Here is a 26,540-nt window from a genome sequence, read left to right on the forward strand (position 1 = left end):
AGTTAACATTAACTGGCCTCCCCACCCCCACCCCCATTAACCCGCAAAACCTAAGATATGGTGGGCTCTCACCTCATCAGACTATTATATTCCTTTATCCTCCGGCTAATTAGGTCTCTGTTAGTGACTCCAGTATCCTAGAAAACAAATAGAGGCCAAGATTGGGAAAGCAAGTTTATGGAAGTGCCCAATTTTAAAAATGCATATAATAAGCAAGGCTTTAAGTTTCTTCTCTGGGCCACTTTTGGGCTTGAAATCAATGGACAGAACCAACAAAAAACTTGTTAGAGAGGCCTGAGATTCTAAAAAAACTTTGAAATAAAAGGAAGTTGGGGAAATTTGGGCCCAAAATGGAAAAAGTTAAACCTATTTTTGTATAGAGAATTTGCCCCATAAGTATCTCTAACATACACATTCTCTCCTAGAAACTATTCACATCTTGGTTTTTGACAACATAGTACAGAGTAAGAAGCTTTGGATGAATCAGATTCTGGGATTTATTCCCTGAATGACTTTTCTGAGAAAGAAACCCTAGACAAGATCTTACCCGCCGCCCTCTGCCTGCATTATGCAGCAGTGGATGAAGTGAGAGCAGGCAGCAGAGGCACCACTCTCACTGGTGTTTTTGAGGTCAGCTGTGAGGCACAGGCTTAGCTTGGTGTGGGTCTCCTGAGGAGCATGCTGGCCATAATCACAATAGCATGATGGCACATTCTCGTAGGGCCTTCCTGTACATTACCACTTGAAAAGGGGCTGGGTAGAGGTACAGAACGAGGACCAGTAGGTATGTTCTGTACAGACCTATGAGACATGAGCAAAAGGGATGTGCTCTTGGGGAAAGAAATGGCTTCCCTGTCACTGGGAACGTCATCAGTGACATTATGGTGGGAATGTCTACCCTCAGACATGAACTAGACGAGAAGCTCTGAGGTCCCTCTCAACTTGGATTCCACAGACTCCCTTGTTCTTCACAAAGATCCTTTGAAAATTCCCATTAGAGAGAAAACAAGACACAGAGAGGCTGATACGAATAGTCTGGGGCTGTCCAGGCAAACCCGTCCCCTCCTTTCCCTGCTCCCTAATGGGGGACAGCTGTTTCCTCCTCACCACCAACGGCTTCATAACAAATGGCAATCTACCTTTCTCAGAACAACGTACCTCTTCACTGAGGTTGCTGCTTTCCTGGATGGTCTTGATCCAGGCTAACATGTCGTCTCTGTCTTCAGCTTGAAATAAGTACTCACAGTCGGAGGTGGTGAGCCTGAAAACATTTTTCCTCTTGGTTTCACTGTAGGAAATATCTATCAAGCAAGCATTTACACTTATAGGCTGTTCTTCCTCGGATGGAGTCGTTTGTTCCCTTTTATCTTTGTGCAAGTAAAGTGAATGGCCCCGCAGGACGACGTACATCTGTTTCCATGGTCGAATGCTCCCACCAACTCGCTGGAAAACAGAACCAGTGCACAGAGGACACTGACTTGAGTGTTTGTGAAAAGTTGCTCATAAAAAGTTACAGAAATTAACTCAAAAAACATTCCCCTTTGGATAACAGTGACAGCTCACTTTTGTACAGTGTTTCAAGTTTGATGATGAGGACACACCCCTAAAGTGCTATGTAAATGTGAAATATTATTCCTACTTTTGAAGAACCAACAAGCTACACGGGGAAGTATGGATGAAAAAACTAGACAATATAAGTGTACTGCAAACTATACACAAAATGTGGAGAAAATAAGATAAGGAGGCAATCAGAACGACGTAAGGGTCAGATGAGGGGTTTTTTGGAGGAAGCAAGAACTGAGAAACCTTGAAGCACAAGATTGAACTAGCTTGCCCACGAGGCTCCAAAATATATTATGAACAATGAGTATAAGTGAAAAAAGGATTCAATAATTATATAGTAAATGATAATATCCAAACAGACAACAAATTTATCCTGATGACCCTTAAAGATCTTTATCGCTGAAAAGAACTTTATCGTGACTAAGTTGGCCTCAGAGCACAGAACGTGACTTCTTTTCCAGGAACGTTGCAGCTATATCACTCTAGTATCTGGACAAAAGTCCACAATTCAAGACCAGTTAGAGTGTTTCAAAAGAGTCAAGTGTATGGATCTGGTAAAGGAGGCAAATGAATGATTGAATTCTTGTGGATGTGTTCGCCCTGGGTATCTACAGATTTCACTTACAGGTTAATTTGCCATGTGTTTAATTAACTTGGACATTGAAGAGCAGCTTTAAAAATGAATACCTTCCCCTTATCCGTGACGAGTTGTCGAAAATGGAGCCATCCTTCCTTGGCAGCATCGCTAAACACCTCTGAAGAGGAATCTTTTCTGGAACCAGAGTCTTCTGAAGATTTTTGGCTGTCTAAGACCTACAGAAAAGTATACAAAGACCCAGAAGAAGACTTCTTCTATTTTCCCCTTTAAAATAATTTGTATGAAGAAGGAATCTGGGGAGATAGACTAGGCCTGTGAGATCTTCAGTTCTCAACTTTCAAATTCCTGGTAAGTGACTTCAACTGACTTGGTTAGAACCTAATGAATACCTTCTTTACAACCTCTTTAGCAACTCTTCATCACTTGGCTGCTGGATCTATCTTCCTTCACCAATTCTGACTCCATGACTTCACTAGTATAGGGATCACCCAACTGAGGAAACTCCCTCACATGACATGTAGGTTAGCACATTCTTTGCAATTTACAGAGTTGCCTAGAGGACTGAGAGTCAAAGTGGAATTTGCTTTTGTACTACAGTTCTCTGGAAATATCTTAATAAAAGCATATACATATGGTTAGTAAGGCTTTTGACAGTATAACAGAAAAGCAGTAAAAAAGATGAATTTCACATTTAGCTTAAGAAATATAGGAATATTTAGAAGAAGATTTGAGGTAATATACTTGACAAATATGTATTTTATAAAAACTAGAAGAATTGAGCTTACATTTGCTATTTTGCAATATTTTGAGAGCTCAGTGAAGAAAAAACTCAAAATATTTAAGTTTTAGTATAGGTTGATTTGTTGCATTCAAGTACATGATCAAAATGAGTAATAAAAAATAAACAGAATCATCTATAATATGCTTGTGTAATAAAATAAATACCCACCTTGATTCCCTTCAAGCTAGATACATGCTTAAAAGACCTGTTGGGGAAATAAATGGTATCTGATTATCTATAACACATACAAAAAAATAGTTCAAAGACAAAAGGATATTTTGGCTGTGTCATATAGAAGAACTAACAGTCAATAAAAATTTGATCCAATATTCTTCTTTTTCTTCTTCTTTTTTTTTTTGGTGAGGCAATTGGGATTAAGTGACTTGCCCGGGGTCACACAACTAGTAAGTATCAAGTGTGAGGCTGAATTTGAACACGGGTCCTCCTGGCTCCAGGGCCGGTGCTCTATCCACTGTGCCACCTAGCTGCCCTGATCCAATATTATTCTAAAAGGATTTCTTTAAGAGTAAAAACATGGGGCAGCTAGATAGCGCAGTGGTAAAGCACCGGCCCTGGATTCAGGAGTACCTAAGTTCAAATCCGGCCTCAGACACTTGACAACTTACTAGCTGTGTGACCCTGGGCGAGTCACTTAACCCTCATTGCCCTGCAAAAAAAACAAAAAACAAAAAACAAGAGTAAAAACATAATTAAAGAAGTAATCTCTCAGTTTTATAAAAATTATCTTTCCTAATTAAAGTGGTATATTAAGGATCCCTAAGAGATTATTTATGATTATCTTGCAGTGGCAACCAGGATTCTAGGTGCTTTACTGCCCTTTAAAGAGTTATGCTCTAGGAAGAATGAGAACAAATAGCACATCTTCCTATTACTTTAAATGTTGCCTCGGGGGCAGCTAGGTGGCGCAGTGGATAAAGCACCACCCCTGGATTCAGGAGGACCTGAGTTCAAATCCGGCCTCTGACACTTGACACTTAGTAGCTGTGTGGCCATGGGCAAGTCACTTAACCCCCAATGCCCTGCCCCCACCCCAAAAAATGTTGCCTCATAAATAACTACCTCACCCTTCTTGACAGTCCATTACTCTCTAGCCTAGTCAATGGAGGAGCTCAGGTAAAGAGTTTAAATACACAATGCAAAAGGGGCGAGCATCTCTCACATCTAACTCAGATTAGGAAAAATTTTAGGTGCACTTAAGGGACCACAGTAAAGTTATTTTATTCGTTCTGTATATTGTCTGATAAAAGGTCTTTGTGTATATGGGGTGATTTCATTTTTCAGACTTCTTTAAATCTCACATCTGAGAAACTCTAAAATGGCACATCTCAGAAGCTCTCTACACAGAGACGTATGTGCAAATGTCTCACAACAAACTCCCAAGACTCACCCTTTTGCCTCTTCTCTGTAATCATCCAGTCCTTCATCATATGATTTTGATCGTTCAGTTTTTGAGTTGCGTTGGCCATCAAGGATGGGCCCAACAGATCCTACACATAAAAATGGACACTTAGATACATATAGCTGGAGTTTTGAGTTGTTGCAATGACAATGAAATTATAAAACATCATGACCTCCTAGATAAAAATTTGAGGTTAGAATTGAGTCTAGGCATTTATTAAATTACACTTACCATGGTCATGTGATAGCTGACGTCGAATTAAAGGGGCTGAAGTTGTAAGGCTGGGAGGAATTGTTGCTATAGTTGGTACGTGAGAGGTGGATGCTGAAATGACAGCAGAAGCAGGAATGTGTGCAATATCATGATCGATGCTCGGGCTGGTTGGCTCATCTATAAAGTAACACAACAGATTAACCTGTGAAGTAGGCTCATTAAGAGATCAGAAACTAAAGAATAATTTGGTAGAGATTCTGGGTAGGTATTTTAAAACTGGATTAGTCAATCATAAATTAACCTGGGGATGGGGAAGACTTGATCTTATTCTCCAATAATATTTTAGTAAAGAAGAGGAACCAATGAAATTTAAAACAGATTATCACCATTATCACTTCAGAGCATTAAATTGGATCAAACATGTTCTCTGAAAAAAAGAAAATATTTATCAAAGTAATTCATTTAGAATTCCCACTTTAATAGTTCAGTTTGAAGTGCAACTCAAGAACACAGTATATACATAAAGTCTTTCTTTGCTTGGAAAAAAGAATCAACAATTCAATTAATAAAATGACACTAAAAGTGACATATTATTCAAGAGAAAATTATAAAACAGTGAGAAATAATAAAAAATTATTGTGAAATTAGTATTTCCATAAACTATGTTCTTTTGTTAACCAATATAAGGTACTGAAGTATAGATCCCCAAACTTTACAAAATCAGAAGGGTCAAATCCAGAACAATACACCCCCCCCACATACACACATGATTTCAGAGGTAATGCAAACATGTTTTACATTATTCAAAGAGGCCAAGAATGGAAAACAATAAAAACTGAATTTTCTTTTTAACAAGTACTAAAATATACAGCTTAACTTGTTAAGCCTCACGGATTGTCTCTTTACATTCTTAGGGACAGTGAAGATATATGCATATGTATATGTATGTGTGTGTATCTATATCTATATATAGATATAGATGTATGTATATATGTATATATGCATGTGTATATATGTATACACACAAATAAAAAACAAACATCAGTTAAACATTTTTTTCATCGGTGAAAGAAACCAAAGTTCAAATACTACAAAGTTTTCAGTTTGGGGAAATATTGATATATTACTATACTGAATATGTATCGTAGATGCTTTGATTCAATAAAGAGCTTTCAAAAACCTATTAGTCATGTAAAAAGCAAAGATAACTCTTATAATAGAATAAAAATTCAAGTGAAGATGTGACCACGTATTCATTGTCTCTAAAAACATATATGCCCAAATTGCTTTAGGATATTGTCCTAGACAATCAATGAAGCTTGACAAACTGAATTATATAGTAATTTTGTTTGTTTTTTGGGTTTTGTTGGTGAGGCAATGAGGGTTAAATGACTTGCCCAGGGTCACAAAGCTAGTAAGTGTTAAGTGTCTGAGGCCAAATTTGAACTCAGGTCCTCCTGAATCCAGGTCTGGTGCTTTATAAACTGCGCCACCTAGCTGCCTCCTATAGTAATTTAAAAAATTATTTTTAATTTAATATTTTGTGATCAAAATCTTTCAGTGATGAATTGGCTATTTCATACAAGGTCATTTTTCCTTTGCTTTGATAATTATGGAAATGATAGAAAACATATTTTTTTGGCCAGCAATTCAAAATATAATATAAGCCTTGCCGGTGGGAACACAATATTCCCTTTCCCAAAGAGAAGGGACATTGGTAAATGAGAGAATTTATGAAGTGTAAAAACAAAATTCTTAAGGTAAAGTGCTCTAGCTAGTGTTGCTTTTCTCAATGAAGCAGGATTAATATTACAACTACAACTACAACAAAAATGATATATTTTTAAATTTAAGATTAGAAATGAATAGAATAAAAGCTGGTAAAAGAAATTAAGTAGTAAATTGTTGACCTAATTAGAGAGCAAAGACAAAATAACCACTAAGTCAGGAATTAATCTCAACATCTCTTAAACTTCACCCAACTCTAAAATCATTGTACTTGTAATTAAGTAGTTCCAAATATTTACAAAATTAAGCATACATGTAAATAAATATATATATATATATACATGTATATATGTATGTATGCATGGGACATCCTCTATGGTATAAGAATCATATTGTGAGAACCAGGGCAACCCCTCCCCCCACCCTCCCCTAAGAGAAAGCATGTGACTAGCTTCCAGAAGCTGCCTGGCATCCAGAAGTTACAGCTATTCATAGACCGCCTGTAAGTCATCTCAATCAATGGACCAGCCAATTAGCTTGGAGCTGTGTGTGGGGACTGCCCCTCTTCCGGTCCTGCAGGAAACTTCCACTGGAACACATTGGAGGATTAGCCTTTTTCATTCAGGGGACCAGCTTGTGGTGGGAGAAGCAGGCAGGGTAGACAAATCTCCTAACTTTCAGAACTTCACATGTTCTCTTTAGAAGCATGGACTGCTAGGTGAAGGTGGCTTGCTCTCTCTCTCTCTCTTGCTCTCTTGGCTAACCCCTAATATACTTTAATAAATGCTTAAAAGCCTAAATTGTTGCTGAATTTATCAGTAAACTTAGCTAGTTCTACCTCCCCACACACACTGGGGAGGGGGGGTGGGCAGATAAAGGCAACCACACATTAGATTTTAAACATCACAATATTCAAATAAGAGATTATTCAACAAAAATTCCAAAAAAACTCAACAGAATTCTGCTTCAGAGAAATTTCTTCTATACTTCATACAACAGAGGGGAAAACTACATGTTTCCAAACATGTGCAAACATGTATGTGCAGAAACATCATGAAAAACTGCTAACTTGAAAGAATTCTATTTGTTGAAATGTATTTTCTGCATTTATTCATTACTTTAAAATACTGAGATTCTACTTTATAACCTAAGATTTCTGCAGTAATTTCGATAGCTATTTATAGACATTCCTCCCTACTAGTGAAATAAAGATGGAGCCAAGAACTTCTGGTTTTGGAGATTTCCTACATGTAATGCTGTTTTCATAAGAAATGACATAAAAATACCTTGAATACCTAAAAAACTTTTTTTTTCAAAACCCAAAGGAAAAAAAGCTGCTAGTATGACAATTTTATTAAGAATTCTATTTCACTCGGGGCAGCTAAGTGGCGCAGTGGATAGAGTACCGGCCCTGGATTCAGGAGGACCTGAGTTCAAATCCGACCTCAGACACTTAACACTTATTAGCTGTGTGACCCTAGGCAAGTCACTTAACCCCAATTGCCCCACCAAAAAAAAAAAAAAAAAGAATTCTATTTCTTTAATCAAATTCTATTCCAATAAGCAGAGATCTTAGAGATCACCTTCTAGAAGAAAATGATGCCTACAGATTTAGTGCCCTGGTCACTTGATGCAGCTGGTGGCACAGAAGCAGAGATGCAGCCAGCCTCGAGAGTGAGGAGAGAAAACAGAGAGTATTGTGAGGGTCAAGGCTCAGCAGTAAATCAGAGGTTAAAAAATCCCTCAAGGTGGATTTATAAGCTATGTTCAGTTAAATAAGATACTATTTCTACTTAACAGAGTCATCAAATCCACTGGTGTCAAACTCAAACAGAAATAGGGTTATTTATTTTGTAAAGTATTTCTCAATTACATCTTAATCAGGTTCTCCAGCCACACTTTGCGGGTATTTGACACCTTTGAGCTAATCAAGAACCTTAAAAATTAGCTTTCTCAATTATGTTAGGCTGAAACTTGCCTTTTTGTTTCTTCTGGCCATTAATGTGAGTTGAGAATAAATCAGACACATCTCCTACATTTGAACGCTGTACGGCCTCCCAATGTCAAAGGATGCTTTATTTCCCATCACTTGCAAACTCAATGTGTGTTTTAAATAAGGGTCACTGTTTTGTGTCCTTGACCAGGAATTAACGTGCCTGGACAATGGGTGGTATATGCACCACATTGCATCAAAAATCAAAACCCAGCAACAAGTGTTGGAAGATGTGAAGAGTGCGCGTTATAGGGTGTCAAACTCAAAGAGCAGATCCTTAGAAAACCACAAACCACAAACCAACATTATCTATGCTGTGCAGTAGCATGATCATTGCTAGTGAACAGTGTTAAATACATATAGTCAGAAAGTCATTATCCTTGGAAATGTACTTAGCACCAACTTTACTCTGAAGTATTCAAGATCTCCCATGTAGAACACAAAAGAGCTTGGAAAGAAGGACTGAAGCGGCTCCAAGCACTGCTCTGGCTTGAAGGTTCTCTCCACTCCTCAACCTGATTGCCAGCAGTTACATGACTTTACACACATGCTGCGAGAAGGGGTCACTAGTGGGGTTTGTGAACCAAGTCCAAAAGGTAACAGAGTCGAAACAGATTCTAAGTATGCCCTGTGGCTTCAGCTAGGTATAACCAATGTTTCTTGACCTCAGAAATGGTGGGATGATGTCAGCACAGTTCCAGGTCATTACCAGGAACGTAGCCTTCATTTCATTGATGCAGGTTAAGCACACCCCTTCTCTCCTGTGTCACTGGGCAAGTGATGACGACTCTGGATCTCAGTGAAGTCACCCGTCAGATGAGGGCTTTAAGCAAGACCCTCCCTTAGGTCTGCTTCTGGCTGTCGAGGTGGGAGAAGGAAGGAGTTTCAATTTCCCTGGTGAACCTGACATTGCTCCTCCTTCACTAAATCCACGTCCCATAAGAAGTGTACAAGGCCCAACAGCACAGAAACAGAACCGTGATCCTGACCCATGCACCACAAGGCAGCGGCTGGCCGGGGGGGGGGGTGCCAGGGGGAGGCAGGCAAGAACTGCTTCCACTTTGGGCCCCTGGCATTGGGCTCTCCCAGAGGCTACTGGAATAAGTGAGCCCTTCAGGAAAGATGTTTAACATAACTGCATTGTCTAAATTGTATCAAATTGCTGGCTGTCTTAGGGACAGAAAAGAATGCTGGAAAGGATCAATGACCAAGGAGAAGGAGCTAGGAGGGAGATCCTTTGGGGATGGCATCAGCCCTAGCCAGACCAGGCAAGCTGGTGCTGACCAGGGACGGTTGGCTAAAGGGATGGACTCTGAGCAGACCTCTCTGAGGGAGCTCCTCCCCTGAGCCGAGACCTCTGGGTGTGCCCCCGACCCTCCAGCTCAGTCCTACCAGTGAGAAGGGGGAAGAGCCAGCGACAGGGGCTCCTGGGACCCTCGGGGCCAGCAGGCCTGGCCCAGCTGCTCTGCTCAGGCATTGCCAAGGGCTTTGCGGCTTCCATCTTGACCCCCCCCCCCAGGAGGGTGGCCAACTGGCCTAACTTCTCAAAGGCTTGGCAGTTGGGGGAGCACAAGGTTCCATGGGCCGGGCAGGGAGGTTCCCGAGGCCCTCAGGCCACGCCTATACAGGAGCCGCCCAGGAGGGGAAACAGACCCGTGTTTTTGGTGGGGAAGGTGGGGTCATGGGGGTCAGGAGAGGCCCGGCCTGTTTGTCGTCTAGATTGGGGAGGCAGAACTGAACCACACTGAGACCAAACACAACCCGGTCAAGGACTGCAGCAAAATCTGCCATGGTCCACCCATGGAGATGGTACCGGGATGGGCCATGGCCGATTCCTGTAAATTCTAGAGGCCATTTCTCTACTACCTCCGGCCTCAAAGAAACCCGCATTCCTCCATCCACCCCTTCCGGAGGCCTCTGTGGAAGTGTGGCATGTACGCTCAGTCGGGAAGGGGTCCTTCCTTCACGGAACAGCTCATCATTTTTGCTAATTTAGACAGAACGTTCCTTCCATGAACTCTGGATCAATTTTAACAAACACACAAATACAATTTTCCTTATTGAAAGTAGATGAGTTCTTATGGTCTGTGACTTGTACATTTTCCCCTTTTGTACTTGGTGGATATAAAAAATATTTGTTCAATTCTATTTGCAAAATATCATGAAAAAAGTTTCTCAAGCTGCAGCCATGAGCTTTCTCTTCAGGATAAATACACTCTCCATACCGTTAATGGCTCTGAGAGATTCAGTGGGCTTCATGATAGCAGTTCGTGTACACGGTGCTCTCCTGTTTAGAGATCTTTCTGAACCAGTGTTCCCATGATGTAGTTAGAACAGAACCGAGACTCTCAAGGGTTGCCAAGAGACACATGCTTATAACAGACAGAGGTCTGAGACTTGTGACGCCAAGTCCAGTGTTCTTCCACCTTGCTACACTACCTGCTTCAGGCACTACAGGTCTCCTACTCTGATGCTTCATCGTGATAGAGGTGACCCTGGGTTCTCTGGCCTGCTGGGCCTAGTGGGCTGGGAAGGTTTTGAATAAAGATCACATGACAGACAACGGCCTGATGACCAGACTGAGTTCAAAGAGGCTCATCCCCAAGAGACTGGCCACCAGCTCATGAATGTCTCTTAGCTCATTTCTATGAGGGATCCCAAAAGCCTTCTTGGATTCCTGGTATACGGGAATCTATAGCTTACAAAGCTTACAGCTATATAGAGAAGGCATTCCAAAAGTCTCCAAGCAGTTTTAAGCTTTAACAGAGATCTTAAAGCATAAAACGGAGACTTCTGGGATATGATTTATAATCCGATGTGTGCCCCCAGTAACCGGGATGGGCTCATACAGCAAGATCTTCATTCCACCCCCATTCTATAGCTGCAGAGATGAGGACTGAGAAAGGGTTAGTGCTTTGCCGACAGACACCTGAGCAGGAGTGCCAGGAGATTTGTGGAGGGAGGCCTTTTTCATTGTGAACCCAGGCTTTCTTTCCATTCCATTTCCTATCCACTAAGGTTTCCAAGGAGGAAGTGCCCAAAATGAAGAAGCCTCACATCTTCTGAAATACTAAAGAAAGTGGACCTCTGCTGCTCTTCCACTGGCTTTAAACTTCCCCATAGCTTTCTTAAAATAGAGGGGAAAAAAGTTGTTAATACTTTAATTAGGATTTGATTAATGCCTAAATATACTACAGGGTTGTGTGTTTTTTTTTAATAGCCCTTCTTAGTTCATTAAATAATATTTGCAAAATGCTTTGCAAACTTTAAAATGCTACATAAATGGTAGCTATCATTTTGTGCAATTTTATTTCATTCCTATTTTATTTATGTTGTTTTGCTTCTATATAAAACCTTCTAAATGAAAGACAGAATAGCACATTCTGGATGGAATGCCAATCCTAAGATCAGTGAGTTTCCTCACCTGGAAAATGAAGAAGTATTTCCATTGTAACGATTGGAATAACGCCACCTGCTGGAGACTTACTGTAGAAGAGTTCTGCCCATGAAGTGAAGGTCTTTGAGGGCAAGACCAGGAGTTTTTTCTTTGGAAAAGGAAGTGACGTGGGCTAGTGGGAGGAGGAAGGAAGAGACTGGCGCTTGCTCTCGCTCTTTTTCCTCTGGACTCTGGTGGAGAGCGGAGCTAGAAATGTGCTCTCCCTTTAATAGATAGGAATCTAGGCCTTTCTCTCTCTTTACCAAATTCTTATTCTCCTTAATAAATGCTTAAAAGTTTAACTCTTGCTAAAGCTTATAATTTATTGGCAACCACTCATTAGATATTTTAGAGTTTAGCTAGAATTTTAGCCCTTAACACCATGTTATCTGCAGTACTTCAAAAAGGCTTTTGTGAGCCTCAAATGAGACAATGTATTTAAAGTATTTTGCAAACTTGAAAGTGCTGTATATATAAATGGTAGGTATGATATTTGCTATTGCATTTCATTCTTTTTGAGTAATTCTGCTTCTCATCTGGTCAAGGCCTTTAAACTCTAAACATTAACTTAAAAATATCTTTCCCTTCATTAGTCTGAATTTTTATGAAGGGGTAATATTCCCTTTTAAAATAGGAACACTACGCTTGTTTTTCAATTAATTGTCAAATACTTTTAATGCCCTTTATTAGCAAAAAACAAAAAAAAGAGAGAGAAAAGGGAAGTTTAAATGAGTAAAATAGCCATTCTTCAAGTCAAAAAGTATAACAAACTTATTATCTATGCTTTTTTCCCCTTTCTAATTTGCTATGAGGTGGAGACAAAGCAAAGAAAGTAGAAGGGTAACAACATAGTAAGGTAAGAATTTGCACATCTGTTTTGCTAAAGAAATATTAAAGGAAAAACAGAAACTAGCTCACGGGCTTGTTTTTTGTTAAATTGCCCTAAATAACCCAAATGTTGGTACTGTCTTTCCCAACAATGTAACTTCTATTTCTGACTTAGGAACTCATTAAAAAAAAATAATCAAACCATTGATATGATAGACATGACATAAAGCAAAGAGGCAACAAGCATAAACTTCTATACTTGATCAAAATAATAAAACTGTTAAATCCTATAAAATAGACACAAACATATTGATTAATGCCTAGCACCATACTAAATGCTTTACAATTATCTCATCTGGTCCTCACAACAACCTGAGAGGTACATGAGGAAACTGAAGCAAACAGAGGTCAAGTGACTTGCCCAGTCACACCGCTAGGAAGTATCTTAAACTTAAAATAGTTAATGATAATTTTGAGTACATAATAAATGTTTACTGAGAGAATGAATGAACACCAGCTTGGTATTTAGAAGGGGAAGAGCTGTGATGATTTGGATGTTCTATAGCAGTGGTGTAAAACTCAAATAGAAACCGGTGGGGTATATCTTGACTTATATAACCACAAATAAACATCATCTATGTCATATTGGTTTTTAATTTATTTTGTTCAAGTCCTACTTGTCTTGTTTTGCAAGGACAAGCTTAACATCTCTGTTCTATAGCTCTTATAAAAGCTGTCTTCTGTAGTAAACAGATTTTCAAAATCATACTATTAGTTACTATTTTCAAAAGCAGCCATTGTAGCATCTAAATATTTGAAGGCATCTTGCTAATAACTTTAGTAGTGAAAGCATGGAAGGCAGGGGTCTCTTAAGACCATGTTCTCATCAATTACTTAATAGAAAATCTGAATCTCAAATGGAAGAGATTTCAAAAGTCCATCTTAATTGAAAAGAATTCCAGTTAAACTATCAACAGAACATTAAGCTTTCACTCTAAGACCCCAAGTGAGGGTAAACTCAGGAATTCAGAAGGGATCCCTTTCTATTTTTTAATAGCTGTCCCTTGAGGCCCAGCAGAACACCTTATTCTTCTTGGACATAATAGCTTTGCCAATAAATACTTAAAAGATGATTGCCCCTCTCCAAGTCTTCTCTTCTCTGGAATAAATAGTGAATCAGAGAGCAAGCACATACTAAATGCTTACTATATGTCAGGCAATGTGCTGATGAAACAAAGATGGGGATAAGGGGGGGGGGACTCACTTCCTGTATTCAAAGAGCTTACATTCTAATGGTGAGAAAAGTACATACAAGATATATACATGAGTAGATGTTAAGATAACCTCAGAAAAAAAGGCACTAGCAGTTAGGGGGACCAGGGAAACTGAGGGAGAGCATTCCGGGCATGGAAGACAGACAGTGCAAAGGCTCAGAGATGGGAGCTGAGGACAAGAAAGCAGGTGAGTGGAACTGGACTGAAGAATGCACAGAGGGCAGTCAAGTGGAAAAGAGAAGGAAGGGGTGTGCTTCTGGTGACCTTCAAATGATAATCATTAGGGTCTGGGGTAAGAGGGAGCCAATGGAGTTGGCACAAGGTGATACAGTCAGATACATCCTTTAGGAAAAATCACTTTGGAAGCTGAAAGGGAGATGAGGCAGAAAGACCAATTAGCAGCTATTCAAACAAGTCAAGGTGAGAGTCCTCCACTCCAAGTGGAGAGGAAATGTCTAAGATCTCATGAGGGTAGAGGTGACAACTGACAGTGGACAGTGGCGAGCCTGAGTGATCAGTAATAGGACAGTTCAGGGCATCATGAGTTCTGTGTTGAACATGTAGAATTTGAAGGGTCTTTGGAATAGCCAGTATGAGATGGTGTGAATGGAACTGGGGAGAGAACAGGGCTGGATATTTAATTCTGGGAATCACCTGCAAAGAGATTATAACTGAAGCCATAGTCACTGATGAGATCACTAAGTGAAACAGTATAGAGAGAAGGCAAAAGGTCCAGGACAGAGTCTTGAGCCACAATAATGGTTAGTGGGTTGTGTCACAGATGAAGAACTAGCAAAAGAGACTGAGAAGTGGACAGATATCCTGGAGGACAAACAGGAGAGGGTAGTGTCATGAAATCCCAGAAAGGAGAGAGTATCCAAGAGTGCCGTGCTGCCCAGATCAAAAAAGATTAGGATTTAGAAAAAAGCCATTACATTTAGCAATTAAGAAATCATTGGTGGGGCAGATAAGTGGTGCAGTAGATAAAGCATTGGCCCGGGATTCAGGAGGACCTGAGTTCAAATTCAGCATCAGACACTTGACACTTACTAGCTGTGTGACCCTGGGCAAGTCACTTAACCCCCACTGCCCTGCAAAAAAAGAAAGAAAGAAAAAAGAAAAAAAAATCATTGGTAATGTTGTAGAGGGTAGTTTCAGTGAATAAGGTTGGAAGCTAGACTTCAGACAATCTAGAAGAGAGAGGAAAGGAAGTAGAAATACTATAGAGACAGCTTTTTTTTTTTGGTGGGGCAATGAGGGTTAAGTGACTTGCCCAGGGCCACACAGCTAGTAAGTGCCAAGTGATCAGGGTCGGTGCTTTGTCCACTGCACTACCTAGCTGCCCCCATAGACAGCTTTTTCAAGAAGTTTTGCCATAAAGGGGGAGGAGAGATAGCTAGCAGGGAGGGTGGCATCAAAAGAGGGTTAAAAAAACAAGCCATGGGACAAACCTGGACATGATTGTAAATAGCAAGAAAGGAGCCAGCAGACAGGGGAGGATAGAAAAGGAGAGAACAGAGATGATGGTTGGGAGAAGAAGACAGGAGAGGATCAAAAATAAGTGTCAAGGAGTTGCCCTTGGAAAGGAGGCTCCCTCCCCTCTTCATCTGACACTAGAATGTGTGAGAAAATAATAATAATGAATTTCTTGGGGGGGGACCCAGAGACCACTTTCAGTCCCTTCTCCCCACCACACTCCAGAAGTCCAGGAACTTTATCAAATCTTGTCTGGGACAAGCCCAAGGGAACAAGAAATGGAAACTGATTCTTCTGTCTAGCTCAGTGAACTGGTGGGATTAAACCATACCTCGATACTGAACTTCACCTTTGCCCTTCAATGATAGTCTTTTGCATACTTCTCCATTATATCACAGGGTAGAGTTCATTTTAATTTGGACCACCCTCAAGTCATGTCAACCAATGGAACTGAATGATGCTCACCAATTAGCTTACCCGACTCTATCAAAAGAGGATAAAACCCTTGGCCATAAGGATTCCTCTCTCTTGGCGCCCTAAACCCACTCCCAGGGCTTGGAATGCTATAGCTTGCTTGGTGCACGCTCTTCCTCTTAGGACAGCGTAGGTTTTGTAGGGCTTCTGAACTATCCTTGAGACTGTGCTGTCTCTGAGAGACAACATGGGTCTTCTGGGGCTTTTCTCTTCTTTGTGCTAACTGCCATGCGGTCAATTCTTTACTGATATTTAATATTAATATCAATGCTCACTGCCAAAATGGGTGCAATAGCATTTTAGAAAAGGTTTTTGTATTTTTTTGTGTGGGGCAATGAGGGTTAAATGACTTGCCCAGGGTCACACAGCTAGTAAGTGTCAAACTTCTGAGGTCAGATGTGAACTCAGGTCCTCCTGAATCCAGAGCTGGTGCTTTATCCACTGCACCACCTAGCTGCCGCCCCCTAGAAAAAGTTTAGCACAATAAATTTAGAAAACAAATTAAAGGAGATAATGGAGTTAAAATGTCTAGATGATGTGAGACAAGAATGAGGAGAAAAGGAGTAGCTCTTGGGGAAGAGCCTCACTTTTTTTTTTGCCGACAAAGTATGAAGTGAAGTCTTCAGCAAAAAAAGCTGGTGGGAACAAGTGCCATGAAAAGCTTGAGAAGAGATGAGAAGGTTTGCATAGTCACTGTGGCATGGGATAGAAAAATCAGTTAAGAAAAAGGGGGGGGTATTGAAACAAGATGGTGGAGAAAAGGCAGAGACTTTCCTGAGCTCTCCTAAATTCCTTCTAAATAACTTTAAATAATGCCTCCAAACAAATTCTCGAGTGGCAGAACCCATAAAAGGGTGGGATGAAAAAACTTTTCTAGTCCAACACAACTCAGAAGGTTAGCAGGAAAGGTTCACTGCACCAGGTGAGAACAGAGTAAATCCAGCAGCAGGCCTTGGGGGCAAATGAATTGGCAGTGGCTGCTGGAGTATATACAGAGGGCATAGGTGTGAGTTGAACATGATGGGATGATATCTAAAAAAAATTAAATTGAGGGGTGAGAAAGAGGAACACACTGGGAGAAGGGGGAAGGGAGAGTTAGAATGGGGCAAATCATCTCACATAAAGGAGGTGCTAAGAGCTATTATGATGGAAAGGAAGATGGGGAGGTGGGAGGGAGAACTTGAAGCTTAGTTTCATTAGAACTGGCTCAGGAAAAAATAACATACATACTCAGTTGGGTTTTAGAAATCTATCTTACTCAGCAGAAAAAAAGGACAAGAAGGGGGAGGGGCACTGATAGAAAGGAGAGCAGATTGGGGGAGATGGTAGTCAGAAACAAAACACTTGAGGATGGACAAGATGAATGGAGAGAGAAAGAGTAGGATAAATAGAGGAGGAGGGAAATACTCGGTAACCATTTTTAGTGAAAAAAATTTTATAGCAAGTTTCTCTGGCAAAGGTATTATTTTTCAAATATATAGACAACAGAGTCAAATTTGTAAAAATAAAAAAGCCATTCTCCAATTGATAAATGGTCAAAGGATATGAAAATGCTGTTTTAAAATGAAGTAATCAAAGCTATCTATAGGGATATGAAAAAAATGCTTTAAATCACTACTGCTAAGAGAAAGGCAAATTAAAACACCTCTGAGGTATCACCCCTAACAGATTGGCTAATATGACAGAAAAAAGAAATGACAAATACTGGATGGTGTGTGAGAAAATTGAGACACTAATGAACTGTTGGTGGACTTGCGAACTGATCCAACCATTCTGGAGAACAATTTGGAACTATGCCCAAAGGACTATAAAACTCAATATCCTACTGGGTCTATATCCCAAAGAAATACAAAACAAAAAGGAAAAGAACCTATTTGTACACAAATATTTGTAGCAGCTCTTTTTGTGGTGGCAAAGAATTAGAAACTGAAGGGAATGCCCATCAATTGGGGAATAGCTGAATAAGTTCTGATGTATGATTGTGATGGAATCCTATTGTATTTTAAGAAAAAACTAGCAGGATGCTTTCAGAAAAAACCTGGAAAGACTTACATTAACTGATACAAAATGAAATGAGAACCAGGAGAACACTGTACACAGGAAAAGCAATATTGTATGATGATCAACTGTAAATAACTTAGCTATTCTCAGCAATACAATGATCCAAGACAATTCCAAAGAATTTATGACAAAAAATGCTAGCCTTCTCCAGAAAAAGAACTAATGGAGTCTGCATGCAGATCAAAGCATATTTTTTAAACCTTCTTTATTTTTCTTGTGTGTGTGTGGTTTTTTTCTTTCACAACATGACTAACATGGAAATATGTTTTGCATGACTGAACATGGATAACCTATAACATATCAAATTGCCTGCCTTCTTAATAAGGGAGTAGGGAAGAAAAGAGGGAGAAAACTTGGAACTCAAAATTTTTAAAAATCAAAGTTAAAAATTGTTTTTACAGGTTAATTGGGGATAAATAAAATATCAATTTTTTAAAAATCATGTCAAAAGTAAGATGATTACCTTGTGGCAATGAGCACACACAAACACACACAGAGTTGAGTTTTGATAACCTATATTTATCACTTCAACTGATTCTCATATGTATGGTGCCATCTCAAGGACAGAGTAAGAGAGCACCTAGTTGCTTTAATGAAGTCAAGTCAACCGGCCCAGACGAACATTTCAGATACCAAAAATCCTGGCAAATGAGATTACTGAGCAATTCTCAGTGTGATCAGAAAGATGAGGAACAACATGGGTATTTAAGTTTGGAGAAGGGTAAATGTTTGGACTTTCAAAAAAAGGGAAGTGAAGAGATTTTACAAACGAGGCCAAGCAAAGTCAGTGTCAGTGAGCTTGATTTTGATTCTTAGGAAAAATAAAGAACTAATTGTAAAAGAGATGGTCAGTAAACAAGTAATGATTATAAAGAGCTAGTCTGGTTTCATCAAGAATACTTTATTTTCTCTTTTTGGACAGGACTACTTGATAAAGGTAATGTTATAGACATTGTTATTTTTTAGCAAGAACTAAGGTTCTTGAGATTCAAGTGGAAACATTGTTTAGATGAAAATTAGATGTATAAGGCACAAATGTCAGAATGGCACTAGAATATGAGTAGACAAGAATGGACAGTTAACTGACTTATTCAACTTAGTAGGAAGGAGTGATGAAAATTTTGGTTATAAAAATGAAGTTGGACCAAATCTCTATTATACTTGAAAATGAGCACGAGATGGCAGCTAGGAGGATGCTGTAATATTATTTACACAAGAGTGATAAAATTAAAGGCAGTAAGAATGGACATGAAAGCACAAAGGGAAAAAATATCACTTGGCGACAAACCAGATATAATCATATATGAAGTAAATGGAATAGATTACTAGGATTATTGAGAAAATGCAATAGTTTGAGTGTTTTTTGGTAGGGTCAGGGTAGAGGGCAAGGGATAAGAAATTTCTAGTTTGGTTTCGTACATGATGAGTTGAACTAAATTCGAAGCACTTAAGTAGAAATGTCCTGTAGTCATCCTTACTGAAGACACCTTTCCTGATTCCCTCAACTATTAATGCATTCTCTCTCGATATTCTTTTGCTTTCTTATCCTCAGAACTTTACAAATAGAAAACACTTAATATGTCTGTTGAACTGAATTTAGAAAACAGGGCTTGAGTTAAAAGGTAATGGAAATTGATGTAAGCAATCTAAATTTGGGAGTCAAACATACAGAAATAGCTCAAGCCAAAAAAATGACTGTTTGCCAAGAGAATATAGAAGGCTGTGGGGGTGGTACAGGAGAATCTGCCCTGGGCTCAAGCTCCAGTTCTTCCCGTAACTTGCTTTGTGATTGGCACATACTACTTCACCTCTGTGGAATATAAGTTTTCTTGTATGTGAAATGAGGACATGGGACTAGATAATCTTCAGAGGCCTCTCCCAGCTTCAACATCCTATGACATCCATAAAGAATAGACATTTGGCAGGGGAGGGCTATTCCTAATTAAGGAACAAGAGGATGAAGATGTCAGTAAAGGAAGCAGGTTTGTTCAGGGAATAGGATAATCAAGAAAGTGAAGTACCATGGATTAGACAGAATTGTTCTCTATTATTTCATATAGTTCACATCTTAACTTCCTAACTTGAAAGCAAACTGAGATCAGAGGCTGTGTGTTTTAAAATGTTAGGTGCCCCGCCTCCTCCCCCCCAAAAAAGTGCTAACCCACTCCAGATATCTGGAGGACATTCTGCAGCTATCTTAGAGCTTGGGGTTGCAGAGCCTTTGCCTGTTCTCCTGCCGTCCTATCGCCCAGCTGCTGGTTCATGTTCTTCATTCCCCATGTTCCTCCCATCACCTGCCCCAACAACCCTCTGGAAGATGACATGCTCATAGTATGTCTCCAGTTCTGTAACAGCTCCCGAACAACTGCCAAACCCAATCACTAACGATACTATAAATTTAGATACATAGGTGGGATCTTCTTAGATAAAGTTGATATAAGAGGTTTTAGATTTACCACATTGAGAACCTGGGAGTATGGTTATTAATTTTACCTAAAGATCTGCTGTAATATTCTTTTAAATAATCAGTTCTTTAATGCATTCAAGAGAGAAAATGTGGTGGTAGCAGAATACTATACCACAAAAGAGACAAGGAGTCCCAAGCTGCTGGGCTTTTAGACACAGCCACATTACCAGCTATAACACCTTGGGTAAGTCACCCAAACTGTGTCTATAAACATGAACTACGGTTGTTGGAATCGATAATCTATAAGAGCATTTCCATGTTTGAAATTCTATGATTCAGTGTCTCCTATGCCCAATGGAATTGAGCAGAACAAAGATATATAGAAAGATAACTGATTGTGAGAAGCATAGTCAGAAGAAATTCTTTTCATGGTTGATATAATTAATGTATATTGTCTTTGGGGAATTTATAATTTTAATCAAGAATGAATTCATGAAATTCAGCAAATCAGGATTTTTAGTGATAGAATAATCTCATAGAAGAATCTGTTGACTCATTTTTGGTTTTTTTCCCCTTCCACAAATAGTGTTCCTTTTCCTTCACTCCCTGCCCCCCATCTGTGTTTTTGTATACTATACCATGACAAGTTAACACTACACATTTGCTTTCCCACCATCTCAAAAACACTGAAAATGGATTAGGAGAAACAGTGAATTTCTAAAAGCTAGAATGGGTGAGTATAAAGTTATGTACAAGGCTGCCAAGTTTTTTTGTTTTTCAATTGTTCAGTGTCCAATTCTTCAGGAACACTAAATTTATTTCTTCATTTTGGAATTTGGACAAATTTTTTGGGTCCCTTATCTGCCCCCAGGAAGGAAGAATATAAGAAGGAAGCCTAATAAGGACAGCATTCATTAATACACATGAAATGTTCATTTAAATAAACCAAAACCACAAAACTTTGAGCAATTGGGTCTGAATTCCACCCCAGACACTTAAAGCTGTGTGACCCTGGAGAAGCCACTTCTGGGCATCATCACTTTCCTCATTTGTAAAATGAGGTGTTTGGATTTCACCTTTCAGGTCCTTGTGGCTCTAAATCTATGATCCTATGTTAATTGGGTCTAATGTTTCAAACAGAGAAATGCAATTCAAATACACCAGAAATACTTTGATCTAAAATATGGGCAAAGGAAATATTGTTGACCCACTTGGCTTTTTGCTACCCGAGTTAAAATCAGAGCCTCTGAATACCACAAAGGGTGACCAGACATTACAGATAAATACATATTGATCCTAAATGCTATGTGGAAAAGAATAAATACAGTCACTGCCTTCATAGAGCTCATAATCTTGGTATAAATGAAACAACTCAGGGGAGTTTTAAGTTTACATACATTTTTTAAAAAATATATAATCAGCTTGTTTCATTAAGAACATGTGAAAAGCAAGCAATGAAAAGTTGGCCTGAACTCCTCTAATATTGGATTTTGGAATGGCAGGTCTTCAGACAGGGTCAATATACATTTCCCAGTAATGGGCTACTACCCCTGAAATAATGACTCCTACTAACTCTCCATGAAGATTAGTAAGTGATGATATTGCTCGTGGGCTGATCTGTTTATAAACTCTCAAAACTCGTTTCTACTCTCTCTCAATGTCATTTAACCCATCAAGATTATTTGATTTTTCAGGTTTAGTTTAAAAGATACATTTTAATTCAACATTTGGATGTGATTTAGTTGTTTCAATCAAAGATCTGATCCTTTTTACATGGAAGGAATGGGGCCAGGAGGGGATAATTTTTTGATATATACTGTAATTTCTTGATACTCACCATGATCACATGGTAGCTGACGTTGAACTAAAGGGAGTGGAGTTGTGAGGCTGGGAGATGTGGCTACAGTGGGCACTGGAGAGGCGGATGTAGAAATGAGAGCACAAGCAGGACTATGTGCAATATCATGGTCAATGCTAGGCCTAGGCAGCTCATCTACAAGGTAACAGGCAACAAATTAGCAGAGAAAAGAGTCTAATTTTAAAAAACGCAAAGTGGAAGCGTTGATCTTGGATTGGCTATTGGACAAACTAGCAAAACCCACTTGTCACTGGATGAGATCAGAAAATGTCAGCTGAAAAGGCTTCTACAACAAACAATGGACCTAACTAGACAATCAACAAATACTTAAAAATTTTAACGTCAAGAATTCCACGATCCAGTTAAAAATGCCTTTGCTGACATGTCTGGAAAATGAGTCATTTATATTTGCTGGACTGGTAGATGCATATACTGACTAAGTTTAGCTAACACAATAGGAAGACTTTGAAGTTGTTACCAGGGGCTTGTTATGGAGTTTTAAAGGTCTAAACCCTTTTATATGATTATCCTTAACACTATCTAGGATCATTTGAATATTGGTGTCTCTTCTATACAAAGACAGCTTGCATGTTACAAAATTGAATACATTTTAGGTAAAAGTTCAAATGTTTTTGCATAAATTAGTCATTTTGTAAGAAGTTTAATGAATGGACTCTAATAGCATTTAATAGAAAATAGGCCATATATTAGAGGGAAAATAAACTGACATCAGAAAAACTAAATGGCAAACAATCTGCTTTTCACAAACTTGAAACAAATGCTATAATTTGTTGTTTAAGACTAGAGCAATTTAATCATAGGTTATATGAGTTAAGAATGTACAGACAAATTTAAAAGTTAAGGTTATTTTCAGGGGTGTAACTTAAAATAGAAAACGGAAAATTCACATTTTAACCAAATAAACTGATCAACAGGAATTTATTAAACTCTTACTAGTGCTAAGTACTAGTAAGCTACATACTTGGACATACATAGACAGGCAAAAATAGTCTTTGCCCTCAAAAAGCTTTTATTTTAATAGATGGAGACACCAAAAAATAATTATAGAGGCTTATGACACTTATGCAGCACTTTAGAATTTACAAAGAATTTTACATACATACACGTCATTTGTTCCCTACAACTCAGGAGGGCTTGCTATCTCCATTTTACAGATGAATAAAACTGAGGCTTAAAGAGGTGGCTTGCCAGGGTCACACAACAAATTAATAAATAACAAAGCCAAGACTTGAACTTGCTTAAAAATTAGCCCAAGAGTTATATTAAATAATACAAGCTGACTTTTGTAAAAACCATTGCCAATCCAAATCTTTAATGCTACTATCAGTACAGGTCTAGGTGGAATTGCCTTTCATCAGATTTCAGACAGAAAAATGTGTATTTAAAACTAAGAAGATAAATTAGGGCATGGTTATTCACTTCATAAATAGCTTTTCTTTTTTACAGAAGGATATACTTTATTACTGTAATATCATTCCTCTGAATAATTGCTTTTTTAAAATAATTGCCTTTTAAACCAAATATAAAATCATTTGATAAAAATGCAACTTTTCAGAACTCTCTAGTGAATAAGTAGTCAGAAATTCAAGTGAAAGACCTGAGGGATTTGGTGAATCAGAATGATTTTTCTTTACAATATATAATTGTTTTCTCTTTTAAAAAATGAAAATGAAAATGTCTATTATGTAAACTTCTCTTTATAAAGACAACCATGGTAGTTGACAGCAACTGTCATGAGATGACTTACTTTCCATACCTGCACATTTAATAGTAGATTGGTTCAAAATGACAGCACTCAATAAGAGTAGAAAACAGGTCATGTGGAAATCATACCATATATCTACAGAACTTACAAATGAATAGAATACAAAATAATCCTGTGGAATTGCTGCAAGATTACTGTAGACGTGAGTGTATAACTGCCCAAGGCTTGGAGAAATGAGTAGAAATCAGTTAGCTTGCTCGGACAATGAAACATGTAAGCAACTGTCAGGAGTTAACTATGTTAAGGTATATTCAAGGGAGAAACACTATCAAACTCTTGACTTTTTTTAAACAAGTTGAGATATATACTTGGGAAACGTATATTTCCATTTAATTTAGGAGATTTTACAAGGTGCATTTTAATGAATGATTAATAACAATAATATAGGAAAGAAACCTATTAATAGTTTTTAGATTATCCATGATTAGCCAAGAATACAATTAGCCCTTTAAATGTATAAAGTACATTGCAGAAAAATATTTTTTCTGAAATAATATAACTGCTTTGCTAATTTAATGTGTTTTGTGATTTGGATGGTTCTATGTTACAGTTAATTTGGCAGATGCCATAAAGTAGGTATGACAAAGTCATGGTACATTTCAATTTCTTGTTCTGTTTTGGTAAATGAATACACTATTTTCAAAAAAAATTTTTTTAATAATAAAAACTGTAAACAACATAGAACAATATGATAGTAAACCTGAATTGTTTGGCCTAAGGGCACCCCAAAATATCACTTATTGTTTATCCCAATTCAAAATTAGCATCATCTCTCCTATTGTGCATCTAATACTAGAGTATGATGGTTAGAAAAAATAATGTGAATGGTCAGATAAATATTTAAAGTCCAAACAATAAAAGGAGTAAAAAGTGAGAGCCCACATATTATCTAACTCATTCATGTGTAAAACTGAAGCACTTTTGTGAATTATGAACATATTGATTTGATGTTTCATTGGATTTATTCTCCTTAATAATCTATATTTACTCTTAAACTTTGCAATTATATAAACCAAGGATTTTTTTTAACTGAAGAAAAGATTATGATGCATTTCACATGATGAGGATATGAATTCAAGTCAAAAAAGCACATTACTGATATGTGCACTAAAAACTAATAAAAATTTGGGTTTTTATCTATTAATCTATAAGTGTAACAACTTTAAATGGATAAACAGTCTAGGAGAGTCCATTTTAATCAGTCAGCCAACAAATATTTGTCAAATGTCTACTATGTGCCATGCATGCACTGTGATAAGTACTGAAGATACAAAGAAAGGAGTTTGGACCTTTTAAGTGAGAGGCTTTAGAATGTTTAAAAATCATTAATTCTCTTCATTCAAGAAACCCACAAAATTAGACTAAGCTTATTTTTACTTTTGTCAAAGTAAAATTTTTTTTAAAAAATGAGTATTCAGTTATTTATATAATTATATTATTAAGAAAATATAGCAAATCCAAAACAAATAAATCTCGTATAAAATCCATCTCACTTTCCATTTCTATGATACTACAATTCATCTAGAACAGTGCATAGATGACTGATTAATGTCACCATAATCATGTACAATGGTAGAGTACAAGATAGCACATTCAAAAGCAGTGGAATATAATGATTTCCAATTTATACTAAGTGGAGCAGCTTTCAACGTACACAAAACAACAAAGACAATTTAGGCAACTGTTACAACTTAACCTGGAATTTTCACAGAATTGAAGAGCTGGAAGCAACCCCAATGACCCTCTATAGTCTCCACTAAAATGCGTCTAAGAAGAGGCAGCAGCTCTACTTGATAAGTTTTAGCTGATGTCAAGCTTCAATATCAGCAGACCAGGTTAACTATATACAAATAACATAAAATCCTTTGTAGCCTCAACACCCTTGATTCTATAGCAATCTCTAAGAGGTTCTCTGACACCTTCTGGTGGTTCTCAGTGTTTGGGGAAAAAACCTCAAGTTATGACAGTTCCTCTTTTATGACGGAGCCATTACGAAGCCATTCTTGGTGTATTTTAAGGAGATCTCACTGATCTCCAAAAAGAACATAACTGAAGATTATACACATAGTTTTAAAATAGTAAAACAAATGGCTCCATCTGCAAAGACAAGAAAATTGAGCTAGATATTTCTCACACTGTGTTTATAAAAAAGTCTTTGTATTCTGCAAATATGAGTTCCATGAGGAAAAAAAAAATCAATTCTAGAATTATGTCCCCTTTAAATTATTAACATGTTAAATTACATATATAAATTTATCAAATGCTATTTTTCCATATGAACAGAAAACTTAATGTCTCTAATTAGGGGTCCAAATCTCTCCAATCTTACCTTTATTCTGAATATATATATATATATATATATATATATATATATATATATATATCCATTAACACACTTTTATATATATCCATTAACACACTTTAAGCCCTAAAATGGTTCCATGGCTGGTTAGGAAATGCTTTGGCCAAAAACACAATGGGATAATGGATAACACTTTTCTTTTTTCAACCCCCTTCCCAAAAAGTTGTTTACATCTTTATGTACCCAAAGTAATATAAATTCTGGTATCAGGCCCTATATGAGGTCCTTTCCAATTTTAAATTTATATAAATATAATATAAATTTAAATTCTTCTTTGAAGTA

General features: G+C 38.0%; 1 protein-coding gene across 5 annotated transcripts in view; it reads right to left on the reverse strand.

The window, feature by feature from the left end:
* Nucleotides 1-26,540, reverse strand: part of ARHGAP21 (Rho GTPase activating protein 21) — a 151,461-nt gene that overhangs the window by 14,227 nt on the left and 110,694 nt on the right. For all 5 annotated transcript variants that reach the window (XM_043964940.1, XM_043964942.1, XM_043964941.1 and 2 more), the window contains 6 exons: nucleotides 4,594-4,752; nucleotides 4,351-4,450; nucleotides 3,111-3,147; nucleotides 2,251-2,376; nucleotides 1,159-1,443; nucleotides 73-137 (listed from right to left, as the gene is read on the reverse strand). In XM_043964940.1, the coding sequence (XP_043820875.1) occupies nucleotides 73-137; nucleotides 1,159-1,443; nucleotides 2,251-2,376; nucleotides 3,111-3,147; nucleotides 4,351-4,450; nucleotides 4,594-4,752 (772 nt within the window). The remainder of the gene's footprint in view (nucleotides 1-72; nucleotides 138-1,158; nucleotides 1,444-2,250; nucleotides 2,377-3,110; nucleotides 3,148-4,350; nucleotides 4,451-4,593; nucleotides 4,753-26,540) is intronic.

Source organism: Dromiciops gliroides, chromosome 5, assembly GCF_019393635.1.
Source record: "Dromiciops gliroides isolate mDroGli1 chromosome 5, mDroGli1.pri, whole genome shotgun sequence".
In the NCBI taxonomy this organism is placed as follows: Eukaryota; Metazoa; Chordata; class Mammalia; order Microbiotheria; family Microbiotheriidae; genus Dromiciops; species Dromiciops gliroides.